Source organism: Chelonia mydas, chromosome 3 (assembly GCF_015237465.2).
Source record: "Chelonia mydas isolate rCheMyd1 chromosome 3, rCheMyd1.pri.v2, whole genome shotgun sequence".
Taxonomy (NCBI): domain Eukaryota; kingdom Metazoa; phylum Chordata; order Testudines; family Cheloniidae; genus Chelonia; species Chelonia mydas.
The window spans coordinates 200,069,271-200,093,615 of record NC_057851.1 but is presented as its reverse complement, the minus strand read 5'-3'; the positions used below and the strand labels follow the sequence as shown (position 1 = coordinate 200,093,615).

At 41.4% G+C, this 24,345-nt stretch overlaps 1 protein-coding gene across 5 annotated transcripts in view; it reads right to left on the bottom strand.

Annotated features, from left to right (window-relative positions):
- Positions 1-24,345, bottom strand: part of MAP4K3 (mitogen-activated protein kinase kinase kinase kinase 3) — a 132,364-nt gene that overhangs the window by 59,877 nt on the left and 48,142 nt on the right. For 4 of the 5 annotated variants that reach the window (XM_007063162.4, XM_037896248.2, XM_043544139.1 and 1 more), the window contains 4 exons: positions 16,217-16,289; positions 14,849-14,907; positions 12,611-12,673; positions 961-1,019 (listed from right to left, as the gene is read on the bottom strand). In XM_007063162.4, the coding sequence (XP_007063224.1) occupies positions 961-1,019; positions 12,611-12,673; positions 14,849-14,907; positions 16,217-16,289 (254 nt within the window). The remainder of the gene's footprint in view (positions 1-960; positions 1,020-12,610; positions 12,674-14,848; positions 14,908-16,216; positions 16,290-24,345) is intronic. The other variant, XM_007063163.4, reaches the window with a different exon arrangement.

Genomic DNA, 24,345 nt, shown 5'->3' with positions numbered 1-24,345 from the left:
TTATACAACTTATCTATAATAAAGCTAGATGTCAGGAGTTTGACTTGTACAGACAGTGTCATTTTAAATATAGGTTTCAGAGTAGCAGCCATGTTAGTCTGTATTCACAAAAAGAAAAGGAGTAGTTGTGGCACCTTAGAGACTAACCAATTTATTTGAGCATAAGCTTTCATGAGCTAGAGACTAACCAACTTATTTGAGCATAAGCTTTCGTGAGCTACAGCTCACTTCATCAGATGCATCCGATGAAGTGAGCTGTAGCTCACGAAAGCTTATGCTCAAATAAATTGGTTAGTCTCTAAGGTGCCACAACTACTCCTTTTCATTTTAAATATAAAAGCACCTAAACCACTTAAAGTATCTGAGGCTGGAGAGAAGCAGTGACGATTATCTCATTTCACACAGTGCGTGTATCTAGATACTACATTAAAACTCACAATGTAAAGTTTAACCTCTAAAGAACTTAATGACATAAAACTGTAATGAACAACAAGATCTCTATAGATGTGTAAATGTTTTAAGTTCTTTTGTCTTTTTTTTTTTTTTTTTTTTTTAAACACACACCACATGTAAGTACATCCCCATAACTGGCCAGATGACTTGGGCAGAAGGGCGATATCTTGCTATAAGGGAAAGTTTGTCACTAAACAGACTCTGATATCTGAAACTGATACTGGCTGGTACATTCTAGAGTTGATGGGAGTGACAGTCTCAGTATCTTGAGAGTACACCTCATTATGCTGAAAACTGTTCTACAATAATAATCACTCCAGCTGATAGAGAGAGTTAGAAGTCAATAGCTGAAAAACTGCACTACTGTAAATAACCAAAGGTTTATCATGTTTTACTGCATAAACATAAAATTACATTTTACTACTACATTACCTGCTGTTTTAAATTTAAACAATGAATTTAAGTCTCAAATTTAAAGAAAAAGGAAAAATGCCCTCTTTTACTCACTTATTTGCACCTAAGAAGTAGCCACTCTGGGGACCATGACCATATTCTAGCTGCAGATCCTATAAATATAAGAGAAAGAGCTTTAAGATGAAAAGACAAGAGAGAGTTAAAAACACGTCACATGCTTGCCTCACCCTCTTCACTGTACCCAAGCCACACAACTAATTCTGCCCTACTGCCACTCTTGGCTCTAAACCCTCATTCAGAGGTCCCTTAAGCCTGGGTCTCTTCCATGCCCCAACTTTGCCATACCTCACATCTCCTCAAAATTCCTCCATAAAACATAATGATAAAGCCATTCAACCACAGTCCCCTCCTCAGGGAAATACTGAGCTGGAAGAGCCTTTCCACTGACCACTCAAAAAAACCCGAACTACGAAAACAACAAACTTGTGGAACTAGCAAATGGTGTGTTACCCTTCAATTAGTCACACTACTTTTTACGGACTCCGCCCAATCTCTGCGTTCATTTTAATTGTATATATTTATATTGTCAGTTCTTCAGGGAAGATCTTGTAATGTCTGTAGTATACAATTGGCGCTACCCAAATAAATAATATGTAGGGAATACTGCAAATATTTTGTTTGTTTCAGTTATAAAGGCAACAAATATTTTAAGGACAACTATTATACACTCACTTATTTTACCTATAGTTTTTTTGTATGAAATACTACATTAACCAAACATTAAAATTGCAAAATCAAGCACTTACAAATTACAAAGTGCTAGGTAACCTTAAGACTAAGTATGAGGTGGCAAGGAACCCCAGGAGGCACTACTCTCAAAAATTCTGAGCTCATGTAGCAGAAGGCTGCTTATCTCAATCGTGGGAATAGGCAGAGCTCACCCTGAAGAACCAACATACTAGCATGTCCAAAGAGAAGGCTATTAAAGCTATGGGATGTTTGTCTCTCCTCAGCTAGGTCAGGACTGGAGAGGTATGTACACAAACTCCTTCCCCTAAACACCTGAGGTGCACCTACACTGGGAAATGAGTGATGTTTTAAGACATTAACATTTTTAGATACCACTTAGCAACTTGTATAGAACAGAACTCTCTCAAGTGTACCCCATTCCAAAGGATATCCAGGTAACACAGTGATGAGACTAGTACAGATCGATTAGACAGGCAACTACCCCACAGTGAAGGGGCACTCCATAGCCTGAGCCTCTCACTCTCCCATATGAAGGACATCCTCACAAAGAAGAAATGGTTACTCCACTCCTCAGGCTTCTCATCCCAGTCTCCCAGCCCAGCCAGTCCTAATCTCCTCCTCCAGGCTCAACGTCCAAGTCCCAGTGTCCTCACAACTCCCAGTCTCTCTCTCCACACACCCAGTCTCTGTGCCCAGCCAGTCCCAGTTCCCAGCTCATCTGACCCCAGACTTCCAGTACTACCCTCTATCTTCTCAGACTTCTCATTGAGTCTTAGTCTCCCCACCCCTCAATTCCTTGTCCCATTCTCTTCGCCCATCCAGGTCCAATTCTCCCCGACATCCAAGTTCCTTTCCAGATCTGCCCACCCTCCTCATGCCTCATCCAACGTTGTTTGTCCTGCCAGTTCCAGTTTCCTTGCCCTCCCAGTCCTTCCATTCCTCCCAATCCCAGTGACAGTCACAGTTTCTCTCCCCAACCCTACAGTCTCCCCAACCCTAAGCTACACCTTTCTCTCTCCCAGTCCACCTTTTATCCCCTTTACATTCAAACCGGACAGCTTCCTCTCCCAGGCTGCCTGGGCCCAACAGAGGGGTCACTGAGAGGACAGGAGAAACTCTAAGGCCTGGTCTACACTACAAAGTTATGTTGAAATAAGCTGCCTTGCATCAACCTGATGATTCCCTGTTCTGTTCATTCCTTCTGGTGCACCTGGCATCGGCCATGGTCGGAAGACAGGATACTGGGCTAGATGGACCTTTGGTCTGACGCGGTATGACCATTCCTATGTTCTTAACCTAGTTGTGCATGTGTCTACACTTAAATTTTTCCCCCACCGTAAGTCTCCTGATACACCAACATAGTACTATCCCCTCCCCAAGCGGCTGTAAGCCAAGGTCAATGTACAGAGGCCAATACAGCATGCATGTAGACACCGTTACCTATGTCAACCCTAACAATTCTCCAGCAGCTGTCCCAAAATGCGCCACACTGACCGCTTTGGTCACCACTGTGAACTCCACTGCCAAGAGGTCATGTAAACTAGGAGCCCTCCCTCCCTTTTAAAGCCCTGCAAATTTTGGAATTCCTTTTCTTGATTGCCCGGCTTGGCAAGCACACCAAGCAGCTCTCCACCGTTGAGTGCAACTGTCCAGCTGACCATGCTGGCTACGGGCTCCAGATGTGCTCCGACAAGAGACATGGAGTCTCCTGGGCCTGTAGAGAGAAGAGGCTGTGCAAGCATAGCTATGGACCAGCCGTAGAAACGTGGACACCTACAAGCAGATTGCTCAGGGGATTCAGGAGAAGAGGTACTACAGAGACCAGTAACAGTGCTGCATGAAAGCCAAGGAGCTGTGCCAGGCATACCAGAAAGCCAACGATCGATTGGTGCTAAGCCACAAACCTGCTGCTTTTAAGACGAGCTGCCTGTCATACTCAGCGGAAACCCCACCACCACCCTGCACAATACCGACGATACCTCCCAAGAGTCCAAGTCACAGGCCTCTACCAAGAGCAGCGAGGGGGAGGAGGAGGATGGGGGACTGCTGATTGGGGGATCCAGCTGTGCAGCAAGCCAAGCTCTGTTTTTGATTCCACCAGTCCAACTAGTTGAGCACAGGTGAGCCCAGGTCAGGGGAAGGAACCTCAGGTAAGTGTGTGCATAACTTTTCCATTACAGGGATGTCCCCTGCCCACAGGACCATGACTTTTCATTAATTTACTTGTCCAAGAAGAGGTAGTTTTACAACCAAGAGAGGTAGAGATGCTATCGGCTTTTCAGTCCCCTCTAGAGTTAGGCAGTGGGGACCATGCAGAGCAGTTTCTTTATGTGCACAGGGATGCGCCTTGAATACCCGGAGATCTCTCGATGAAACATTCGTGGAGGTACTCTGCAATCTTCTGCCAAAAGGTTTCAAGGGATAGCTGCCTTATTTCTTCCTCTGCAGTAGGACGCTTTCCCACGTCAGTCAGCCACAACTGCAATACACCGGCTAGCAGAATACGGGCCCGGGCGGCTTTGGGATGCCAGCAGCAGCTGTATTTTCTGGGCTCTGTTACCCTCAGGAATGAGATATCAAATAAAATCACTGCCGCCTGTGGAAAACGGTGCCCGTATTTGGTGCCAATGCGCTACACCTAGATTTATGCCACCGAGCAAGTCCCTCCTCATTTCCCTAACCTCTGGTGGGCCATGGCTGGTACTGTGACTGACACCATGCATGAGCAATCCAAGCACGAGTGAGAATGAGCATGAAGAGCTTTTAGGAGAGCAAGGGGAGTGAGTGAGTGAGGTCTGCACCTTAAGTTTCACTTTCCATACTGAATATACTAACAATGTGATCTCTGCGTTTTATCTGCAGCTGCTGCCATTGTGGCCTTCCCCTCCACATCTGCAGAACACCTGAGCCAGATGAGGCGGCGAAAGAAGAGGACTCAGGATGATAATGTTCAATGAGATCCTGCAAGCCAGTGCTGCATCAAACAGTAAGCAAAGGGCCTGGAGGGTGAACACTAGGGACAGCCTGGAGTAGGAAAGACTAGAGAGAAGAAAAATGCAGGCAAAGGAGACAGATGCACCATGACATAATGAGGCTTCTCAGGCAACAAACAGAGATGCTGCAGACTCTGGTAGACCTGCAGGTTCAACAATCCCAGGCTCGTCTCCCTCTGAAGCCCCCTGAAAACTCAATATTGGGACCTTCCTGTGCTGCCCCCCCCGCCACATCAACATTCCAGGTGGAATCAGGGGCTGCTGCACTATCCCCTACCACTCCATCCTGGTGGACATTAAAAGACAATCGCAGCTTCACACACGTTGACCTGTGAAAGCCACGGTTGGTGTAGGTATAGCTGAAATGGACATGAATGTTCTTTCCCCTTCATAAGTTTGGTCCTCTAATTTATTAAGTTTGAGTAAGTTTAAAATATATTTTAAAATTTCATGGAGGAGGGAAGTGTTGCACTAAATTCTGTTACAAAATAAATGTCTTATTTAAAACTTAACTCATCTTTATTGGTTTGCAACATCTGCTACCAAGTGCTTAACAGGTCTGTAAGCAACCAATTACCTGTTGCTGATAGCGTGACAACTCTCAGGATAAACCACAAACAAAATTAATAGATAAAAACATAAGAACGGCCATACTGGGTCAGACCAAAGGTTCATCTAGCCCAGTATCCTGTCTTCTGATAGTGGCCAACACCAGGTCCCCCAGAGGGAATGAACAAGTAATCATCAAGCGATCCATTCCCTGTCACTCATTCCCAGCTTCCGGTAAACAGAAGCTAGTGATGTACTGACAATGTTATATTCCTATATGTACAGCAATCACCACGTAATTCCTAACAGGCCACAAAAGAGCAGGGCCAGGTAGTGTACAGTACAACAACAAGTGTTACTGTGGCTCAATGTTAAAACGGTCTTTCAAAGCCTCCCTGGGCCTAGTGCAGGGGAAAGACCTTTGGATAAGTGTACATAAAATTTTCCCTTACAGGGATGCCCCCCTCCCTGAGAGCATTTGACTTTTCATTAATTTACTCATCCCAAAAGAAGATGCATAGTTCCAGACTGAGCTCTTCTAATAGCTGTGTCTGGCTGTTCAAACTCAGCAGACAGCTGCTCCACCTCCATCCTGGTGGAAAGGTTTTTCCCCTTTGCTTCACATACGTTATGCAGGACACAGCAGCCAGCTATAACCACTGGACCACAAGAGGGAAACACAGGTGGCAGTTGCCCTGAATTGTGACACCTTCCCTTTAGACACTACACAGCTATCTAGACAGAGAAATTTCCCACCTTAAGTGAAAAGCATTCTGAATATAAATTCCAAAAAAGTAAGACACAAATTCTTATAAAAATGGAAAGCAAAGGTCCTATGCTGGACAGAGCTAAAGTGTCTGTCTATTTTAATTTACACATTCTATAGCACATGACAGTGTACATTCTGCAGGAGTGACAGAAAATTTAATAAGAGAAAATAAGTAATCCTCTACAAAATATAAAAGATTCTTTATCTGTCACTGATGGTTATATGCCCTGCAATTATTTTTTTTTATGAAAGATGACATCTGTCAGTGTTACTTATGCTTATATATTTTAAAAGGACAAAACCTTTGTTTTTATCCAGTTTACTACCATGCTGTCTGCTAGCATTACTAGACTATGTTTTCAAATGGGCATTTATGTTCTTCACTTCCTGTTCTAAACTGCTGTATTGTGTTCCTGTTTGCTTTTCAAACATTACTGTATTTCACCCAAATGTGACTGCTCTTCATTGCTGGGTAAAGTAATTCCTTATGTACACTAAAATCCATCAGTGGGGAGTAAGGGAGTTTGTAAAGACTGAGATTTGGATAAAAACTGTACCCTCATCTCCATCCAAATGCTTTGAGTTTGAAAGTTTTATAAAACTTTCAGATACATATTTGATGAACAAATACACACATATATATATACACACCGCGCTATCTTTATACCGTTATCTAACACATACAAGGTGGTAACATTAGTTGATTTGAATTAATATGCCGCACATGAATGTAAAAAACACTAAATTAAATAAATCTGACTGAGCCCTGCTTTTCAAAATAATATTGCAAGATATACACTCATCATCAGTGGAATATGGAAAAAGTATTAAATTATCTTAATATGATCCACAAAATTTCCCAAATTACACTCTATTACAAGAGGTCAGTTAACAGTGAACTGGTCTTGAACTGCTGATATTGTTTATAACTAGAGTTCTACTTGGGTGAAAACCCACACCACTTTGCACAAGATAAGAGTGTGGACAGCAACATACAAAATCTCAGTGTAATGGATAATATTAAAGAAAAGTCAAGCGGGAGAACGAATCATGCATTCCAGGGGAAAATCTTTTTATTCTAAATTAGGGCTCTGGGAGGGAGTTTGGGTGCAGGAGGGGGCTTGGGGTGCCAGATCAGGGGGCTGCTCACCTCAGGTGGCTCCCCACAAGCAGCAATCCGTCTCAGCTGCTCTTAAGTGGAGGCGCGGCAGGCAGCTCTGCATGCTGCCTCTGATCGCAGGCACTTCCCCCGCAGCTCCCATTGGCCATGGTTCCCAGCCAATGGGAGCTGCATTGCTAGTGCTCAGGGTGGGGCGGGGCCAGCATGTGAAACCGCCTGTCGAACCTCCGCCTAGGAGCAGCTGGGACAGGTTGCTGCTTGCGGGGAGCTGCCCGAGATGAGCAGCCCTGGGATACAGCACCCCAAGACCCCTCCCGCATCCAAACTCCCTCCCAGAGCCCATGCTCCACCCCATCTCCCGCACCCCAACCCCCTGCCAGCCCCGCGCCAACTGCACTATAAACTGGAATTTCAATGAAGATCAGAAATGCTGGTTTATAGAGCTTTCCAGCTGGTGAAGTGCCTGATAAAATAGCTTTTATTGTATGTCAGGCAGTATCTCATCATGCATGAGCTATAATTGCAGCTTTGCTTTTCTGCTAGTTTTATACTCTTAATTCAGAACAAATTTATTGTGTAGGCTTGAGCTGTACTTGAAATTCACTTTCCCAAATACTTTTCATAGTTTTTCAAAAAGTGTATTTGAATATGCACAGTGAACCAACAATTCACAATTGGATATTGCAGTTGCTATTCCTGAAACTGTAATTAAGTGATCAGTAATATAATCTGGAAGTTTAACATTTCGATATTAAATGCTACTAGCTGCTGATAAGGTAACTCCTGATCTGTTGGCAATACAAATGTACCTTAGTTGTTCAAAGACAATCATATAACCGTTTACATCTTCCATTAATTTAGTATCACCATTTTTCCCAGTCTCCCAGTGGAAGGAATGACTAATGATTCTTAGCATTTCATTCCCCCATAAAGGAGAATGCTTACTGAATAACACTTAAGTCATACACCAAACTCCATTGTCCTTATCTTATTAAAAATGTGTTCCTTAACTTTTTAGATAATGTTGGTAGGTTTTTTTTGTTTTTTTTTTTTGTAAAAAGAGAGAATTAAATATTTTGGGATTTTACTAAACATCCAAATAAAACAGTCTAAGCTAATCAGCCTGCAGGAATTTTGTAATTTATTGTTGCATATCTGCAGTTTTCCCTCTCCCCTTGTTCTGCGATTTCTTGCACTCTGTCTGTGGTTGTCTGAGGGGCATAATCACTATTGTTATTTAGCACCCATACAATAAAGAGAAATATATCCTGATTAGCTACTGTAATCCCTCTGTAGGCTACTGGATTCAATATTTTAAATGGTCTGCCAGAAACAAAACTGGCTGTCTCAAAATCTCACTCTCTTTGGCAGAGAAAGAAAAATCCCTTGGACTCATTCCCCCTTTCCTACTTACTTCCATTGGATCTTAAGAATAATGTTCATATTTATGTTTTCCACTGAGAACAATCTCAAGAACCTCCCTTCCCAATTCACTTTTGAAATGTAATGTAAACAAAAATTGTGGTTATTCTAGGGAGAAGAGTCTTGTTGACTTATAATGAAAGAAAAGGAGTGGGGGAATTTAAACTGTACATTGGTCTCTTCATAGGACATAAGGGCTGGGATATGCAAATTGCTAGTCTGCGGAGTGAAAGAGAGGGGCTTGCAGAGCCTGGAGTGGGATGCTTGTGTTGCCAGCAGGCAGCAACCTGTAGTTTTGGGCAAGTTTCCCCCAGGGAGCACAGACAAGGCTCCCTCGTGCTATAAGAAGGCAGTAGTGATTCACCCTGTACCCCTTGGTAAACCCCGAAGTGTCATAACGGTACAGTGACCAATACAAGAATACTAACCTCCAAACAAACAAGCAAACTAGATATCAGAAAACCCCTAATAATTAGGAAGGGTACTAGCTTAGTAAGGCAGGGCATTCTCCAGGATCCAGTGACCAAAAGCTGCACTTCTAGAGGACTCTGCATTCCTTACAGTGTTAATGAAGGCGTGGAGATTTCCTGACATGATGGACAGTCTCTTCTGGCCCACAATATAGCTACTAACCAAGTAGTGAGTGCACTTATTCCTCTATGGGGAGCCTTTTGGAAATGAATACAGGATTCCTTAATAGCTGCTATGACCTATGGGGAAACAGTGGCATTTAAACTGGTTCCAGAAAAATAGGATGGACCACATACAAAACAAAGGATCTTTGCATTATGAAAAAGCGTTGTTCCATTTGGGCAATATTTTATGGCTCTAATGTCACCTAGGGAATACTAATTCACTTCCTTTGGGCAGGATGTGTTCAGACAGAAGGGAAGGAAATTTCCTAAGGAATGATTTGGGAACAGTTCTAAGAACTGCTTATCTGTGAAAAACAGGAGGAAGGGTTCTTTACACAAGAGATCTCCCTAATCATTAATTCTTTGAACAAGGTGGTAGCAGTGAGGAACATTGGTTTAATAGAAAGAGAACAGAAGGCAGCTTTTGCCAGAGGCTTGAAAGGAGATTTGTTGAGAGCATTCAGAATGAAATTGAGGTTCCATTCTGCTAACTGGTTCTGACTGGAGGTTGACAGCATTTAGCACACTGGAAAAAGTCAAGTGATGTCAGAATGCAGGATGAGGTTGTCATCATTTAGTCAGGATCTGAAAGTTGGTATGTGACATTCATGGGTGTTATAACTCAGTTCTCTGATACAGCCCTCTAACGAAAACTCCAAAAGGAAGGAGAGGTGTGCTTGAAGGGGAGGGACACTTCCGGTGTAGCACCCACTAAAGAAACAGCCAATTGCTCCAATATGCTTGATTTGTAGAGTCCTCCTTGGATGTAAGCAAAACGTCAATCAGATGACAAGAGAATCCAAAGGTCTGAAGAATTATTTTGTTAGCATCCAGGCCTGAAGTTTCTAAAATGACAAGTGATTTTGGGTGCCCAATTTGAAACACATACGAGGGACCTGATATTCGGAATGTGCTGAGTACGCTTGCTTTCTGACAATCATGTGTTTCGATGGGCACCCAGTACTGAAACACCAAAAAATCACTAATCATTTTTTAAAAAAGTAGATCTCAAGCTACTACACACACATTGTGTGGGTCCAGGGGCAGAACTGGATCCTGATGAAGAAGGTTCCTTGTTTGAGGGAGTTGCCATGGTTCTGATATGGACAGGCTGAAGACAACTAGGGAAACACGGCCTTATGGGACAGTGACAGGGCATGAGGATGAATTTGGCCTTCTGGCAAATACATATGCATTTCTTTGGCAAAAAAGGGAATGGAGGAAAGGCATGTGTTTAGGGGCTGACCAGTTGAAGAAAAAGCATCCACCCTCTCAATGTGAAGATCCCTGTGTCTAGATCAAGACAGACCCAAAGTTTGTTTAGGTGTGAAGCAAACATGTCTCTTTGTGGAAGGCACTACAATACCATCATCTTGTTAGTTTGGCATCTGCCATGGAAGATGGCGGCTGTACTAGTCAGTTTTTTTGGGCGCTGGAATTTCCCTAGATATAGCTGAGAAGTCAACCACTGAACCTTTTCTATCTCCCAGAAGATCCAGATGGCTGTGTCAGAGACAAGTTTCATTTTTCCCCTGTCCATTTTTACCAGTGGCCATAGTTCAAATGTCAAACTTCTTAAATATAATCTGTGTAGTGATGGGGGAAGTGGCTGCTCAATGGCTAGATCCAGTGCCCAGAGTGCCACAGAGAGTGATGGTGATCTGAAATTCCAACTTGGACTATACTCCCTGTCATCATCTATGTGCCCCGTGAAGGCTCTCCAACATTTGACGCTTGTTTTGGTTATGATCCTGAAGATTCATGGGTTTGCCAAAGGCTTGTCCCTCATCAGATATATGTTCCACAGTGGAACAATTTCTGGACCCAAGTGAAATGGGAAGTCAAAGCCTCTTGATGAGGGAGGACTCTTCAATCCCACTTCATGAAGGCTTGAAGAAACCATATACTGTCCAGTGAACAGTGTCTGCAGCAGCTGTGACTAACAGATCTAGAGGAGGGAGACCCTGATTAGCATGGTCTCATACAGAAGACAAGAGAACAACTTCCTTCAGTTTCTGGGCTTTCCAGAAGAACCACCTTGGTTGGTGAGAAAACAAAACCAAACCTCAAAAATGAATGAGATCCTGTGACTGAGTCAGAGCACTTCTCTCGGTTTCACAATGAGCCTGTGGAATTGCAGAATGGAGAGTGCCTGATGCAGATACAGTTGAGATGTCTGGAAAGTGTTCACAGCCTAGAAAACCCCCTCCTATTTAAAACTAACATTATTTCCTTCTTTCTTCACTGTAGCAATCACTATTGACCCAAGTTTAAAACCATGGGGCAGAGGAGATGCCAAAGGGGAGGTCTGGTCAGGATACATGGTGTAAGTGCATCTTAGATGGTATCTTAGGCCAGATTACACTCAGTGGGCTAGAGGGCAACACATGGAGCAGCTACTGTAATGGGCTTATGCCAACCTGTGAGGGGCTGCAGGAATCCCTTTGGGAATGACCATGGAAAGATCTGCTGGAGCTGCACTCATGAGGACAGCAGGAACAGTCTGCATGCAGCGGAGACGAAAATGGCAGAAAAAAAAGTGAGAAAATGAAGAGAGTCAGTAGCTGAAAGAAAAGCAGAGCTGAAGTGCAGGACAATGCTGCTGGAGGCAGAGAAACTGGAGCTGTAGTCCCAAGAAAGTTGTTAAAGGACATGTGTGTGTTAAGGAGAAAATCTACATAGGACTGCCTCCAAAACTGGAGTCAGCACAGCTTAAGTTATCAGTAGCTATGTATTGGCAGATACAGTTTCTGAGAAGCTGATGTAAAAAGCCATCGTTTTGTTCCATATTTATTATTCCTCAACGGATTTCCACATGAAATGCTTCGTTTACAAACCAAACCAAGACTTGGGTTTAGTTGGTAGCATAGCATGTTCCACCTAGTATAGAGTCTGAAAAAATGAAACTGTGCTCTCGCTACTTTGCACATAACTAGCAATCATCACTAACAGATACAGGAATCTCTGGCCATTTGATGACCCAGAAGCAGAACAGAGTAAAGCTTGCAGGCTTGATTTTCACACTGCATTGCTAAAGCAGAGAACGGTTGGAAAAGAGAACAGGTACAGTATGGGCAGTACCAAATGCCAAGAGAATCACATTTTTGACCTAGCTCTTTGAATGTTTGTGGTTTTGTCAGTATGCACGTTAATGTTTGTATTCATTCTATACTGTAATTACATTTTGGATATTAAAACATTAAAAACATACACATTTTCTAATCTTTCAAATGGATGTTTAAAGGAACTGCCAAACAAAAAATGCTAAGAAATCTCTCCTAGACAGTGAGAAAAGTTAAAGGCATTACAGTTAATACATAATACTGACCTACTTTATATATATTTTCCCTCCATTACTTAGAAATATTCATACAACTTATCCTTAGACTGAAAAACTGTTCTACAGAGGCAAAAGTACAGCAACTGAACAAAACTTTAGCTTTGAAAAACAAAAATAAAGACACAAAACCAACGCTGACAAAGAAAATCAGAAGGTGAAAAATACCAGATTAGATCTTGCAGTGTAGTACATTTCTTCTGAACTGTCCAAAAAATCGTTACTGTTGGGCTGTTCATTAGACAGAGACCAAGAAACTCAGGTTATTTACTTTGAGACTGAAAGCCAGATATACACAAAGGGAAATTGTCTTGCCAACACAATTTTGTTAATGCAAATGCAAAGTTACACCATATTAAACAGCTTCTGACAAAACTTACATTTCATATTACATCATAATTAATTTAGTATAAAGATTAAACATTACTTAACAGCCAAAAAACAAAAAGAGCTGAAGAACTACCTTAATAAACTGGAATTAGCAATTATCAATTTATTCCCATCTCTCAATACCCCCCATTCCAGGATTTTTTTGTCACCAGTTGGAATACTGGAGATTAAGGAAAACTTCTACCCTCAATCTCTCTTCCTACAAGGCCTTTCATCAAAATGTGTCTTAGAATGAACAGGACTTCTTTTGCAGCCAGTTAGAATTCTGACTTCAATTGACCGGAATGATCTAAATTTAATGATATAATCCTCCTTTCCTCTACAATCCTCTCATCCTCTTACAAGGAACCATTCTCTAGCTTCCAAGAATCAACCTGGCTTTTCCACTGTGCAGTATATTAATGAATCAGCCATTAAAGCCATTCGTATTTAATTTAATAAAAGCAGGTACCTGTAAAGTATTGGAACTACTTAAGTGTAAATGTTTTTTTCCAGATTACCGTTACATTTCTATGTACTTCAAAGTAACCCCATAAATATCAAAATAACGGTTTTGTTTCACTTGTACACATTTTTTCTTCATCTATGGTCAGACTGAACATGTGCTCAAATAATTTTGTAGGGTATTATAGGAAAGCTGCTGCCATGCCCTCAAGAATAAGGTGCTCAAAAATCTTTTAAAGGACAAATATCTGAAGATGTCTTAAATAAAGAAATTCCTTTACCGTTAGAGCAAAGTACAGTCCTTCATTCTTCTCATTATTAGGCAGGCAATTAAGCACTCCCTTTCCCCCCTCAGAAATATCCAAATAAACAGTTCTAGCTCCTCCTCATGGGCAGGAAGATAAACACAGGGGTTTAGGTGGTTGTTGTCTGTCTTTTTGACAGAGTCAAAACAAAGAGTTCTGGTTCTCCCTTCTAGCCAGGGAATCTTTTGTGCTGGTTTTCCCTATCAGCAGGATTAATCCTTTCTTGCAGCCAGAGAGACAACTAAGATTCCAAAGTGCAATACTCCTGTGTGTTTCAACTCAATGTGGAGCGATCTTCAACTCCTCCCTTCCAAGAACATCTGCCAAAGAAACGCTCCCTATGGCTGTGCCCTAAGCCCCAGAAGAAAAAACTTTCCCCTCAGAAACACTGTTGTCCTTAAAGCTGTCCAGCTGGGTGACGGGGACACACACCCAGCCACAGGAATTTTAAAATCTAAAAAGGGCTGCTTTTTTTCCTGGTTAATTTTAAGCTCCATTTTCTTCTTTAAAATCTATTTTGTGATTGTCATGCCACATATTCAAGCACTTCTCAAAGAACAAAAAGAACACAAGTGAGAAAATATTTAAAGGCATGTAGAAATAAAGATTGTGCTAATCATAATATTTTCCACAATGTATATTATAGTGAGGAAGACTACAGAAAAAGGGGAGTAAGAGTACTGACATTGTAAGGTGATTTTGGTAAGACCCACTCTTAACATATTTTTCTTGCCAGTTTTAGAATTGCTGGTCCTCTGTTTAATTTTATTTTTATATATAATATGCTCTAATCAGCATAGCAATAAGTGATGTGATTATACAACTACATACATGGGTATATAATTTCTCTGAAGTTGTTGCATAAATTCTTGTTTATGTTAGATAAGCTACTCCTCTCTGTCCTGTTGGGATACTACAGGCTGCAGTCTGCCTGCCCAAGCCAGCTGCTGTGGAAGAGTGTGTGCACACATCAACTCACATCGCTAAAGCCAGCTGGCTCTTTTCCAGAGGAAAGGGTCAAGGGAGGGGAGGAAGGAGGTGCTCTTGTAGCGCACTGAAGGAGAAGTGTGCCAGCTCTGCTCTTGCATGGCTCCTACGTCAAAGGAATGCAGCTCCAGGCATGCTCCCTTCCTGAGAACCAGGGGGAGGAGCTCCTTAATAAAATTGCTTGGGGGGAGAGAGAAGGGACTATGTCACAAGTCAACCTTTTTTCTCATTTGCAGGATGCAAAACGTGAGGCACAAAACCCATGCAACATGTTACTCACAAACTCATGATGTGGCTCTGTCTCCTTCCTTAATGGAGGATTGAACTTTATTTGACCAACTATAGACGAAAAAAAATAAAGTCAAGATATGGTTCGCTTACGGTAAGAAAGGATTCAGTTTCTAGTAGCAGTTGCCCACTAACTAAGCATAAATCAGTTTTATGCGTACATTATACTTCCATTGATCTGTATTTATGACACACACACATGCCCTTAGTGCCATGAGCTCAGAGCCCTCTAGAAAGCAGCAAACTCTGGGGGCTGCATATCCTTGCTTCTGTTCAGAGCTATGCAAGGGATTGCCCTTAGGTCCTTGTCATCCACCCATGAGAAGGATCACAAAAAGGATTCAGAAGCAGCATGGTAGGGGAACATAACTCTGTGAGGCAACTTACTCGTAACTTTAGTTACAGGTGAGTAAATCTTTTCTGTGAATTGCTTTTTCAGATCCGTACCGTTGGGAGATTTAACTAGCAGTAAAAATCCCTGTTGAAGGGTTGAGGAGTACTAATTAAATTTTCCACTGCTCTTCCGCAAGAGACATTTGCCATTGTACCAAAAGTTGGATACAATGTTCTTGAAGTTCAAGAATTCCAAAGTTACTATTAGTTTATGGATCCCAAGATACAAAACCCAAAATTTAAACTGCATTTTTTTTTGGAGAAGGGGAAGTCCTGCCTTCTGATTTAACCTCTCGTCATACTCTCCCTCCACCAAGTTGTGTGTGATCATTTTAGTTTGAAAATAAAACTGAAGATCTTAAAACAATAGTTGAATGAGAAATGTCAGTGTTATGCTCATGGTTTTCTTAACAGTGGTTTCTTTACCATCACCATAAGGTTTCAGGGGGCTTTCACTCCAACTTTAAAATGGAACATTTTCTGAGTAGCTGGCCCAAAAGTTTAATACCAGCAATATTCAAAGTAAAGTACCAAGTTGCAATGCATAGCACTATTATGATGGCATTTTGCTCAGTCCTAGGGCGAAGACAGAATTTTGCATCACTCTCTGGAAACCCACTCTAAAGAACAGCATGAAGTGGCATTGAAAGTCTTTGAGAGGAACCTATGTCAAGCCCTATTTCACTAGGCTGTAGTAGTAGAGGGAGTTGAAGCAGTGCTGGAAAACAAATTGGTACGGACCTCTACATATTTTAAGAGTATATATATTTAATCACACTGTTTTGTATAATCTGTTCCTATGTTCACAATAAGTGAAATTGCGTATAAATTCACTCCGTGTTGCCTCTTAAAAAAAGAAGAATATTCCTAGTTATGGTAGATAGACAAAAGCTCAGTTTAAGTTAAAAGCTAATTTCAAGTTATAACCTTTAATATTCTTAATTTAATGAAGTATACACATGCTTACAGTTTATTTCAGAGCGTGTTTTTTCTTCTCTCACATTTCTACTTGTTGAATGAATTCTATGAGGCACAAGGGGCTAGAAAAGAAAAGAAAAAAGCATTACCACCAAAAGTATACCTTCTATTATGTGAAGATACAGTTGTCCTGTTATATATATTTTACTCATCTCCTTCGAAGATTTTTAAATATATGATACAAGCAAAGTCTAAAAACGATATAAAGAGTATGTTTTGCATTTTAAAAGACACACCACTGCATTAGACTGCTATCCATGTACTAACAATATATATTTCCATTATATCTATACAGTTTGTGCCAGTCTAGTTGTGTGTGTAATGGTTTTATAGCTGTTACATATGTCATTCTGAATTTAAAGGGACAGTGGTAGGTCTGTATTTATCCTAACTTGTCTGATTCCTTCTTATACTTGCAAAATCTAAATACCTGAATGATTTTTTCAAGATAAATAGGACACCAACTAAAGCATCAATCTAGTCCGCCAGTCAAAGTTTGGCTCCTGAGCTTGGTGTCAAGCGCCTCAAGCTACAGGAACTGCAATGGCAACATAGACAACCACTGGTAAGGAGAAGTATGCCTAAATGGCATTAACAGGATCATTAGGGACCTGCAGCCAGCCCTCCTCAGATGAAAAAACAGACAGGGCTTTCAGAGGGGAGAATAGGCATATTTAAAAAATATATCAAGTTATAGTTATGATGAAACTACAGAAGCCAAGAAATACAGCAAGACAACAGCTCAAGTAGCCTAGGGGTATGTCAATCAAATGTTCCCACCCCTTTGCCCAAGGTCCCGCCCGCCTGTCAGCTTAAGGCCTTCTCCCATGGTTATTACTTCCAGGGTCGAGATTGACATATGACTGAAAACGAGTGGCATATGACCCCTCTGCGAACTCCCCGCATTATCCTCTCCTAATCAGACTGGGTTTCAGTCCAATAGGACCTCCCTGACAGCAGGTTTGACCAATCAGGGCAAATTTCAGGTCAGGGTGATCCATCTTGAAGAGGGTCATATGACATCTCTACCACCACCTCCCACTGCCCTCTACCAATCAGAATGGTTTTCACTCCCATAGGCCCTCTTGGAAGGGAAACATGATGGTATAGGCCAGAACCCTCAATCTCTAGAGCTCAACATTTGGACAGATGGCAACCCCATACCTAGAAGACCCGCTGCTGTGTGAGACAGGCCATCTTGATTTAGGAGCGCGTTTTTCAAGAATCGTGGAAATGCTGAGGGGAAACCTTGTCTCCATCACCCCCATGAGAATTACAGAATTCATTTTAGCTCTGAGTCACTTGGTCACCCGAGAAGAAAGCACTACATCAGTGACAGTTCTGAGGAGGTGCGAACTGCCGAGGGGAGCCCTTTGGCCCAGCTGTTGATGGTTATGCCAGAATCTGACTCCAAGACCGAAGCACTTGTGAGGCAGGCTAACAAGCACAATGGCCATCCAGTGTTGTCCCTCCCTACCCCCCCCCCACAATGGAGGAAGGTGACCGTAGCTTGCTGGAGTCAGACAAGGTGAACGGAGAAGACATTTAACTAGACTATAAAAAGTGATCATTGAGGATGGGGTGTAATAGGCTAGGAATCAACCTGGGGTTGAGTAAATCTAAAAACTGCAAACTGACAGCTGTTTGTGTTTTTTTTCCTGAAAGTCTCTCAATGCCTTTCTAGAGGACCAGAGGCCCCGGACAGCATTACATCCTAGAGACACGGTGAATCAAGCCCAACTTGTTTTTGCTCAACACCAAGACAAGAGGAAACCGAGCAGGCAGAGGATTACGGCTATATGGATTGAAGAAGGCCCTTGGCATAGAGCTGAGCCAGTGCCATGTCTTGAGCATAAAAATGTTACGCAGTCTATTGTACACATTTCTGTTTGTGCTATCCTTAATCACTGTCTTCGAGAGAAGCTTTTTGAAGATTGTGAGGACTGTGTTATAGACAACGTAGGCCAGCAGTATCATGACTGCGTGACTTGGACTTCAGAGGATAGAAGCTGCAAGCTCCACGCCCTGTGTACTGACCTGTGTTTGGAAAGCCTATTAAATGCTTTTATGGCCATAGGTTATGCAATGCAATGTCTGTGCTTAACCCAAGAAAATTTAGCACAAGGGATGACCTTGGTAAATGCCACGCAAAGCGCTCGAGATCCTAACAGTGTTTAAAGAAAATTACCATATCGAAGGATACCCACCTAGTGCATGATATTGACTGCCTGACCTACACAAAAAGTTACAGAACCCCACTTAGGAAAATTATAAAAAGTCTAAAAGGACTAAGTTAGAGAACGGCAAGGGGACAACCATGCGATATAAATAGAATAAAACTTAGTACCTGTAAATAAAAATGTCTATTAAAAATTGTGACTATACGTGTTTCTGTTACAAGGTCCGTGTGGCAGTTAAATAAGATGAAAGTTTTGATGGGGCATCTCTGTTTTCAAGGGTTGTACGTCTTTTAAATAAAAATAGATTCAAAGAACCCAGCTATTGTGTCTTTAAGAAAAGAGATCTATTTACAGCAAAAAGCTGAAATACATGTAGTAGCGTTCAGGAGAAATAAAAAAACATGTTTCAAATAAACCAAAAAAGCTCCTATACTCTTATTTGAGACGTGTACATACGTACAACTGAGCTGACTCAACACCACTGAATTATATTGGTTTAACCATAACTTACTGAAAAAATGAGGTTGTGTGGAACTATTGCCTTCAGATGTAATCACTAAGGTTAAGATTCTGTCACGGGTATTTTCAGTAGAAGTCAGGGACAGGTCACAGGCAACAAACAAATATTCACAGAAGCCCAGCTGTTTCAGCAGCCTGGGGCTGCTGCTTCATCATCCCTGAGATTGACCACAGGTCAGCTGTTCTGGCAGCCCTGGGGCTGGCTGGGGGCTGCTCCTCCAGCAGCCTGGAGCTGAACACCAGGTCAGCTGTTCCGTTGACCCCGGGGCTGGCAGCCGCTCCAGCCTTGCCCCAGAAGTAATCCTGGAGATCCTGGAAAGTCATGGAATCTGTGACCTTCATGACAGAATTATATCCTTCATAATCACACACCCATGTTTCCTTAATGCTCCATCAGGGTTAAAGATACTAGGTCCTGTTGGGGCTGGAAAAATAATCAGTAATTAGGCTGACAGGCATTCATGCATGGAAAGGGAGGTGGTGCACTCTGATTAATATTAAATTAAACAAAAGGAAGTATTTGAGGAGGGGTGCATAATTAATAAATACATACATAAGGAATTTCAGAGCTGTAGTGATCAAATCAATCTGCTAACTACAGACTGTTTGAAACAGTTAGGTTGGCATAAAAAAACAAGAGCTTGTTTGGAGACTTCTTATAACAAACCATCTTTCAAAAATTACTGCTGTACTGAAGCACAAAGAGTTTTGCTTGTTTTATAAATCTGAAAATATATATTATATAATCTTACTCTTTGTACATGCTGTCTTTACTAAATGATACATCTTTATTTCAGTGTGGCAAAAAAAAAAAAAAGAAAAAGAAAAGAAAAAACCTAAGAAATCTGTCATTTTGAAGAAAAATCTGAAACTCTTTTCCAAGTACATAAAATTACATTTCTGTCAAACAAGAGAGACTTCAGGGTATCTCAGCTGCCGCACAAACAAAATAAATAATGATTTCTAAAAGAAGGTGTGCATTTATGCCAACATAGGATTATGCTGCACCCCACAAAGCACCAATTGCTAAACTGTTTTTAAATTCTCGGGGGGGGGGGGGGGGGGGGGGGAAGAATTAGGCGAAAACAAACCTACCCAATGCCAACATCATGAGACGCTTGACGAACTCTTTCAGTACCTATTTTCTCCCAATTACGAGGTTTCATCCTCCCAAGTTTATCAATGATGAAACAGCTTGTATGTCTTGGAAGCATACAAAAGAACACTGTGTGGTCTCTGGCAATACCAACATCTTTAGGGCTTATTTCACCACCACTTATGGCCACTTAGAACTATATAACCTGCTAGACAGGTTGCAAAGAGGTGCCTGTACCATGACACTGAGTCGGTGATATTTGTGAAAAGGGAGGAAGACTGGAACCCCCCTCCAGCAGATTATTTAAGGGACCTCACAAGCAAGATCCTGCCAGATCAACACATCACAGAGTTTGTGTCAGTAAGTCCAAAATCGTATGGGTACAAGCTGTCAGGAGGGAAGGCCTACATGAAAGTCAAAGAGATTACCCTCAACATAGCAAACTGTGATAAGATCAACGTTGACAATTTGACAGATCTAGTCCTAGATTATAGCACAGACCTAGGGAAGTATAACCCAAAGAAGATACAAGTGCAGCAGTCCTCTATTGTAAGGAACAAAAATCAGTAGCAAACAAGAGACAAAGATCCTTAAGAAAATGCAGACAGTCACAACATGAGGGTCATCAGAGAAAGGTTTAAAACCGGCACTACAGCTTTTGAAAATGGATACACGGTGGAAACATCCTTTTTTTTTTGGTCATTCTTACAGGGCCTAGAAACTATTAAAAAGTCACTTTATAAAAAATGTGTTGGATAACACGCAGCAAATATCTGTTATGTCTGAGACTAATGTGTAGTGTTACAGTTGTGGGCAATCTCAGTATAAAGAACTGCTTTGTAAATAACCTTTACAATTTTGTGGCGGGGTCTGATGCTTTTAAGGATTACCAGTTGTTTCCTACCAATAAAGCAAATAAGATTATTGTAGACTATTAGATTAACTTTGTTTGTGAAAAAGTGATGAAATTCAGAAAGCCTTTATCAACTATGTGCATTATGTATATAGTTCAAAACGTATTTTGTCGGGGAAAAAAAAGAGTTGCACAATTAACCTAAACACAAAGTACATGATTCTGTTAAAAAACCCCAGGGATAAATTACAAATTATTATGCTTGCTCTGCAAATGTGCGCTAGCAAGGCAAAATTCTTTCTAGAAGCTATTGAGGATGCTACCAAAAGAACTTATGGCTATCTGATGGGGGATTTAAATACTTCTACACCAGAGGTTTATAGATTAAGAACTAGGATTTTCTGTTCAGACTGGCCCACAGTTTATAGTTTGAAAAGAACAACAGCTGGGTATAAAAAGAAATTAATTTTTGGTAGGTCCTTTTTAACAGCCGAGGCTGCCAACTGCAAGCACATCTGACTACGTGAAGAGAAACCTGGTCCTTTTAAAATTACTTAGCAAATCACCCCTGCAGAAAAGGAAGGGCATATTGTGTTCTGCCTCTGATAATGTAGTAGTGCCCATCTCAGAAATAGCACTCAATACCTTAACAGGAAAAGTACCTTTGACACACAATTAAGTACATGTGCTGAAAAAGATGGAAATGTATAAGAACTGTGTAATAAAAGTATCTCACGGGGGGGGGGGGGGGGAGCATCTGGTGAAGCAGTCAGGGCGGGGGAGGAGAGGGTAATCGACCTCTTAAGTTTTGCTACCCCTCTGATAACAGGACTTTTGACTAATCAATAACAGAGTATGCAGGGGGAAAAAAATGCACTAATTGAAGCAATTGAGGGTTTTCCCTCCAGAGGAGTAAAATATCAGAACAACTGTGGGTCACTTATGGGATTACTGAAATGAAGGCTATTCTTCAAAGGACCAATTTAGTTGAATATGAAATAATTAAATCTGCTTGCCCAGTGTCAAAGATATGATGTGTGTGTAAGTATGTTAATTTTGCTCTGGATTCACTATTTCACTTTAGTTATCTTCTGTAAACTGTCATCACATTCTAGTGAAGAGCTGCTCACTGATCTTCAGTCTCCACATTTCCTTGTGAAGACATCAGCAGCTCTGCAACCATGTCTACTGAGAACACTTCACTTAGAAAATGTTATTCTCCTTTCTCTACCCCCTCCCCACCCCCCCCATGCTTCACATAAGATCTAAGTAATGCTGCATTCATGTCTCTTATGACATTTAGTGCACTCCCCTTTACAGGCTGGACACACTGGCCAAGAATGGGTTTTTTTTTTTTCTGTATCTTCCACAAGTAGTTTCCCATTCTTTGTAGACTGTCTCCAAATCTTCTGCTTGAGTTTTGTGCTTTTTGCAAAGTGTCACTAAAAGTTTGTATTCTTGGGTTCACCTTTGATTTTATCTGTGAGTTTTTCAGACTTCCTAAAAAACTGTACATCAGAGAGTTTCTTCACTATGTCATTTAGATCTGGAGGTTAGGTTGGATGTATTCAAGTAGGTCACTTGCCATAATAAATATGAAACAGCTTACTTTGTATTTCTCACTTTCCACACAACAATGCAAAATTGCTTGTCAAAGCCTATCCATTTTGACCATGCTGATTTATCAGCAAAGGGAAAAACCTTCTGGAGAGATGATTACAGAAAATATTAGCTTCATTGCTCTTGAAGAAACTTATTTCTTTTACAATCTACTACTTTTTATCCTGCTCCTTCCGTACCTTTAAGGCATCTTCTCCACCCCCTCCCACTTCTCCAGTGGCGATGCCTCCCATCCTTTTCTGTTTCTGTGGGTCTGGGACACCCTGCTGAAGCTGTTCCGGTATGTTGCCCACAGCCCAGTTTCTTGAGAGAGTCTCTTCTCTATGTTCCTTTCTGAGGAAAATATATTTTTCTCTGGCCTCTCCTTTGGGTAGGAGTTTTTCTTGCCCTCCAGCCTCCTTCGGGCATTTAGTCTCTCTCTTCCCCGCCCCCACTGCCAAGTTTAGCCCTGACATCAGAACCAGGGCTGTTACAGTGCTTGAGGATAAGGAAAATAAACTTTCCCTGCTCATGGTAGTGGAATTTCATTGATTTTTTTTCCTTTATTTTTTCCTCTCTCTAGAGATAGGATACCGCCATTGCTGTCACCATATTGCACGTAGTGGGACAGACAAGAACTAGGAGCACACTCGGCAGCAGAGGTTAGTAGTAAGCCAAAAGTGACACCGAAGAGTGAGCCCTTCTTTAAGAGTTAAAGAGCCCTCCAGCACAATTATAATCCCTGTGGAATGAAATGGCTCCAGTAAAGGAAAATTTGACATCAATCACTTTTCAAGGGCCTGAGAAGAGAATTCAAAATGAGGAAGGTGCAAATCATACGAGGGATCCTTCCACTGGCAAATGGCAGAAGGAGACTGCACATCAATTATTCAGTCCAACTGCTAAGGAACCAGGGACAATCCCATAGGGAGAGCAACTCTTAGGACCGTTCCTTCCTAATTTCCTGCTACAATTTTGAAGGAACTGTATATGCATACTCACAACATCCCCCTCTTTTTTCCTGTACAAACAGTATTTAACAAGAATTAAACTACAAATCAGAAATGCAGACAAGTCACTGGTTTCACTATCTGTCCATATGTGGTTATTTTTTCGTCTTGATGAGGGGGTTTCCCCTACCATAATCATTTGGATTATGAAAACCCAAATGTTAGAGACTCCAGTCCAGTAGGCTTAGCATTCAACAGATCATCTCCTTTAGCAAAGATGCAGTGAGACCCCTTCCACCAGGTGCTGCTCTCCCTTGCTGTTTTGTTTATTGTCTTTCGATTGTAAGATCTTCAGTGTAAAAATAGGGTCTATATTTCTTCTGTGAATTGCCTGCATACTGTCTGGTACTATAAAAATCAGTAAGAACATTACATTTATGTACTGCTTACTCCCACCCCTTGTCCTTCTGTCTGTGTACAGTATTTTATTTCCCAAGCTCTTAAGAGCCCACATACTATTGCATAGTGCTCAGCACGTTGTGGGCATTATCAGAAACAAACAAATAATATAACATTGGCTTGTTTCAAGTTCCAACGAGATGTGTTAGTCTACTGTCATCTGCAAGTTTTATTTCTTATCACATCTGACTAACTTTTGTCTAACAAGCAGTCTACGAAGTCAAAACTGAATAAATTTTGGAATTCAATAGTTTAGCCTGGTCGCACCCTGAAAGATCATTTCCATTTGCAGACATTTTGAGAGTTAGTTTTTCACAAAAGAAATCAAACACAAACATACAGGAACACAATTACAGTATCTCAGGACTCCATACTCATGAACCTGAATATCTATTAACAAAAGAATACAAGTAGGTTTTATAAACAATTTCTACACTTGTACCTCTATGGGTTTAGGGGATT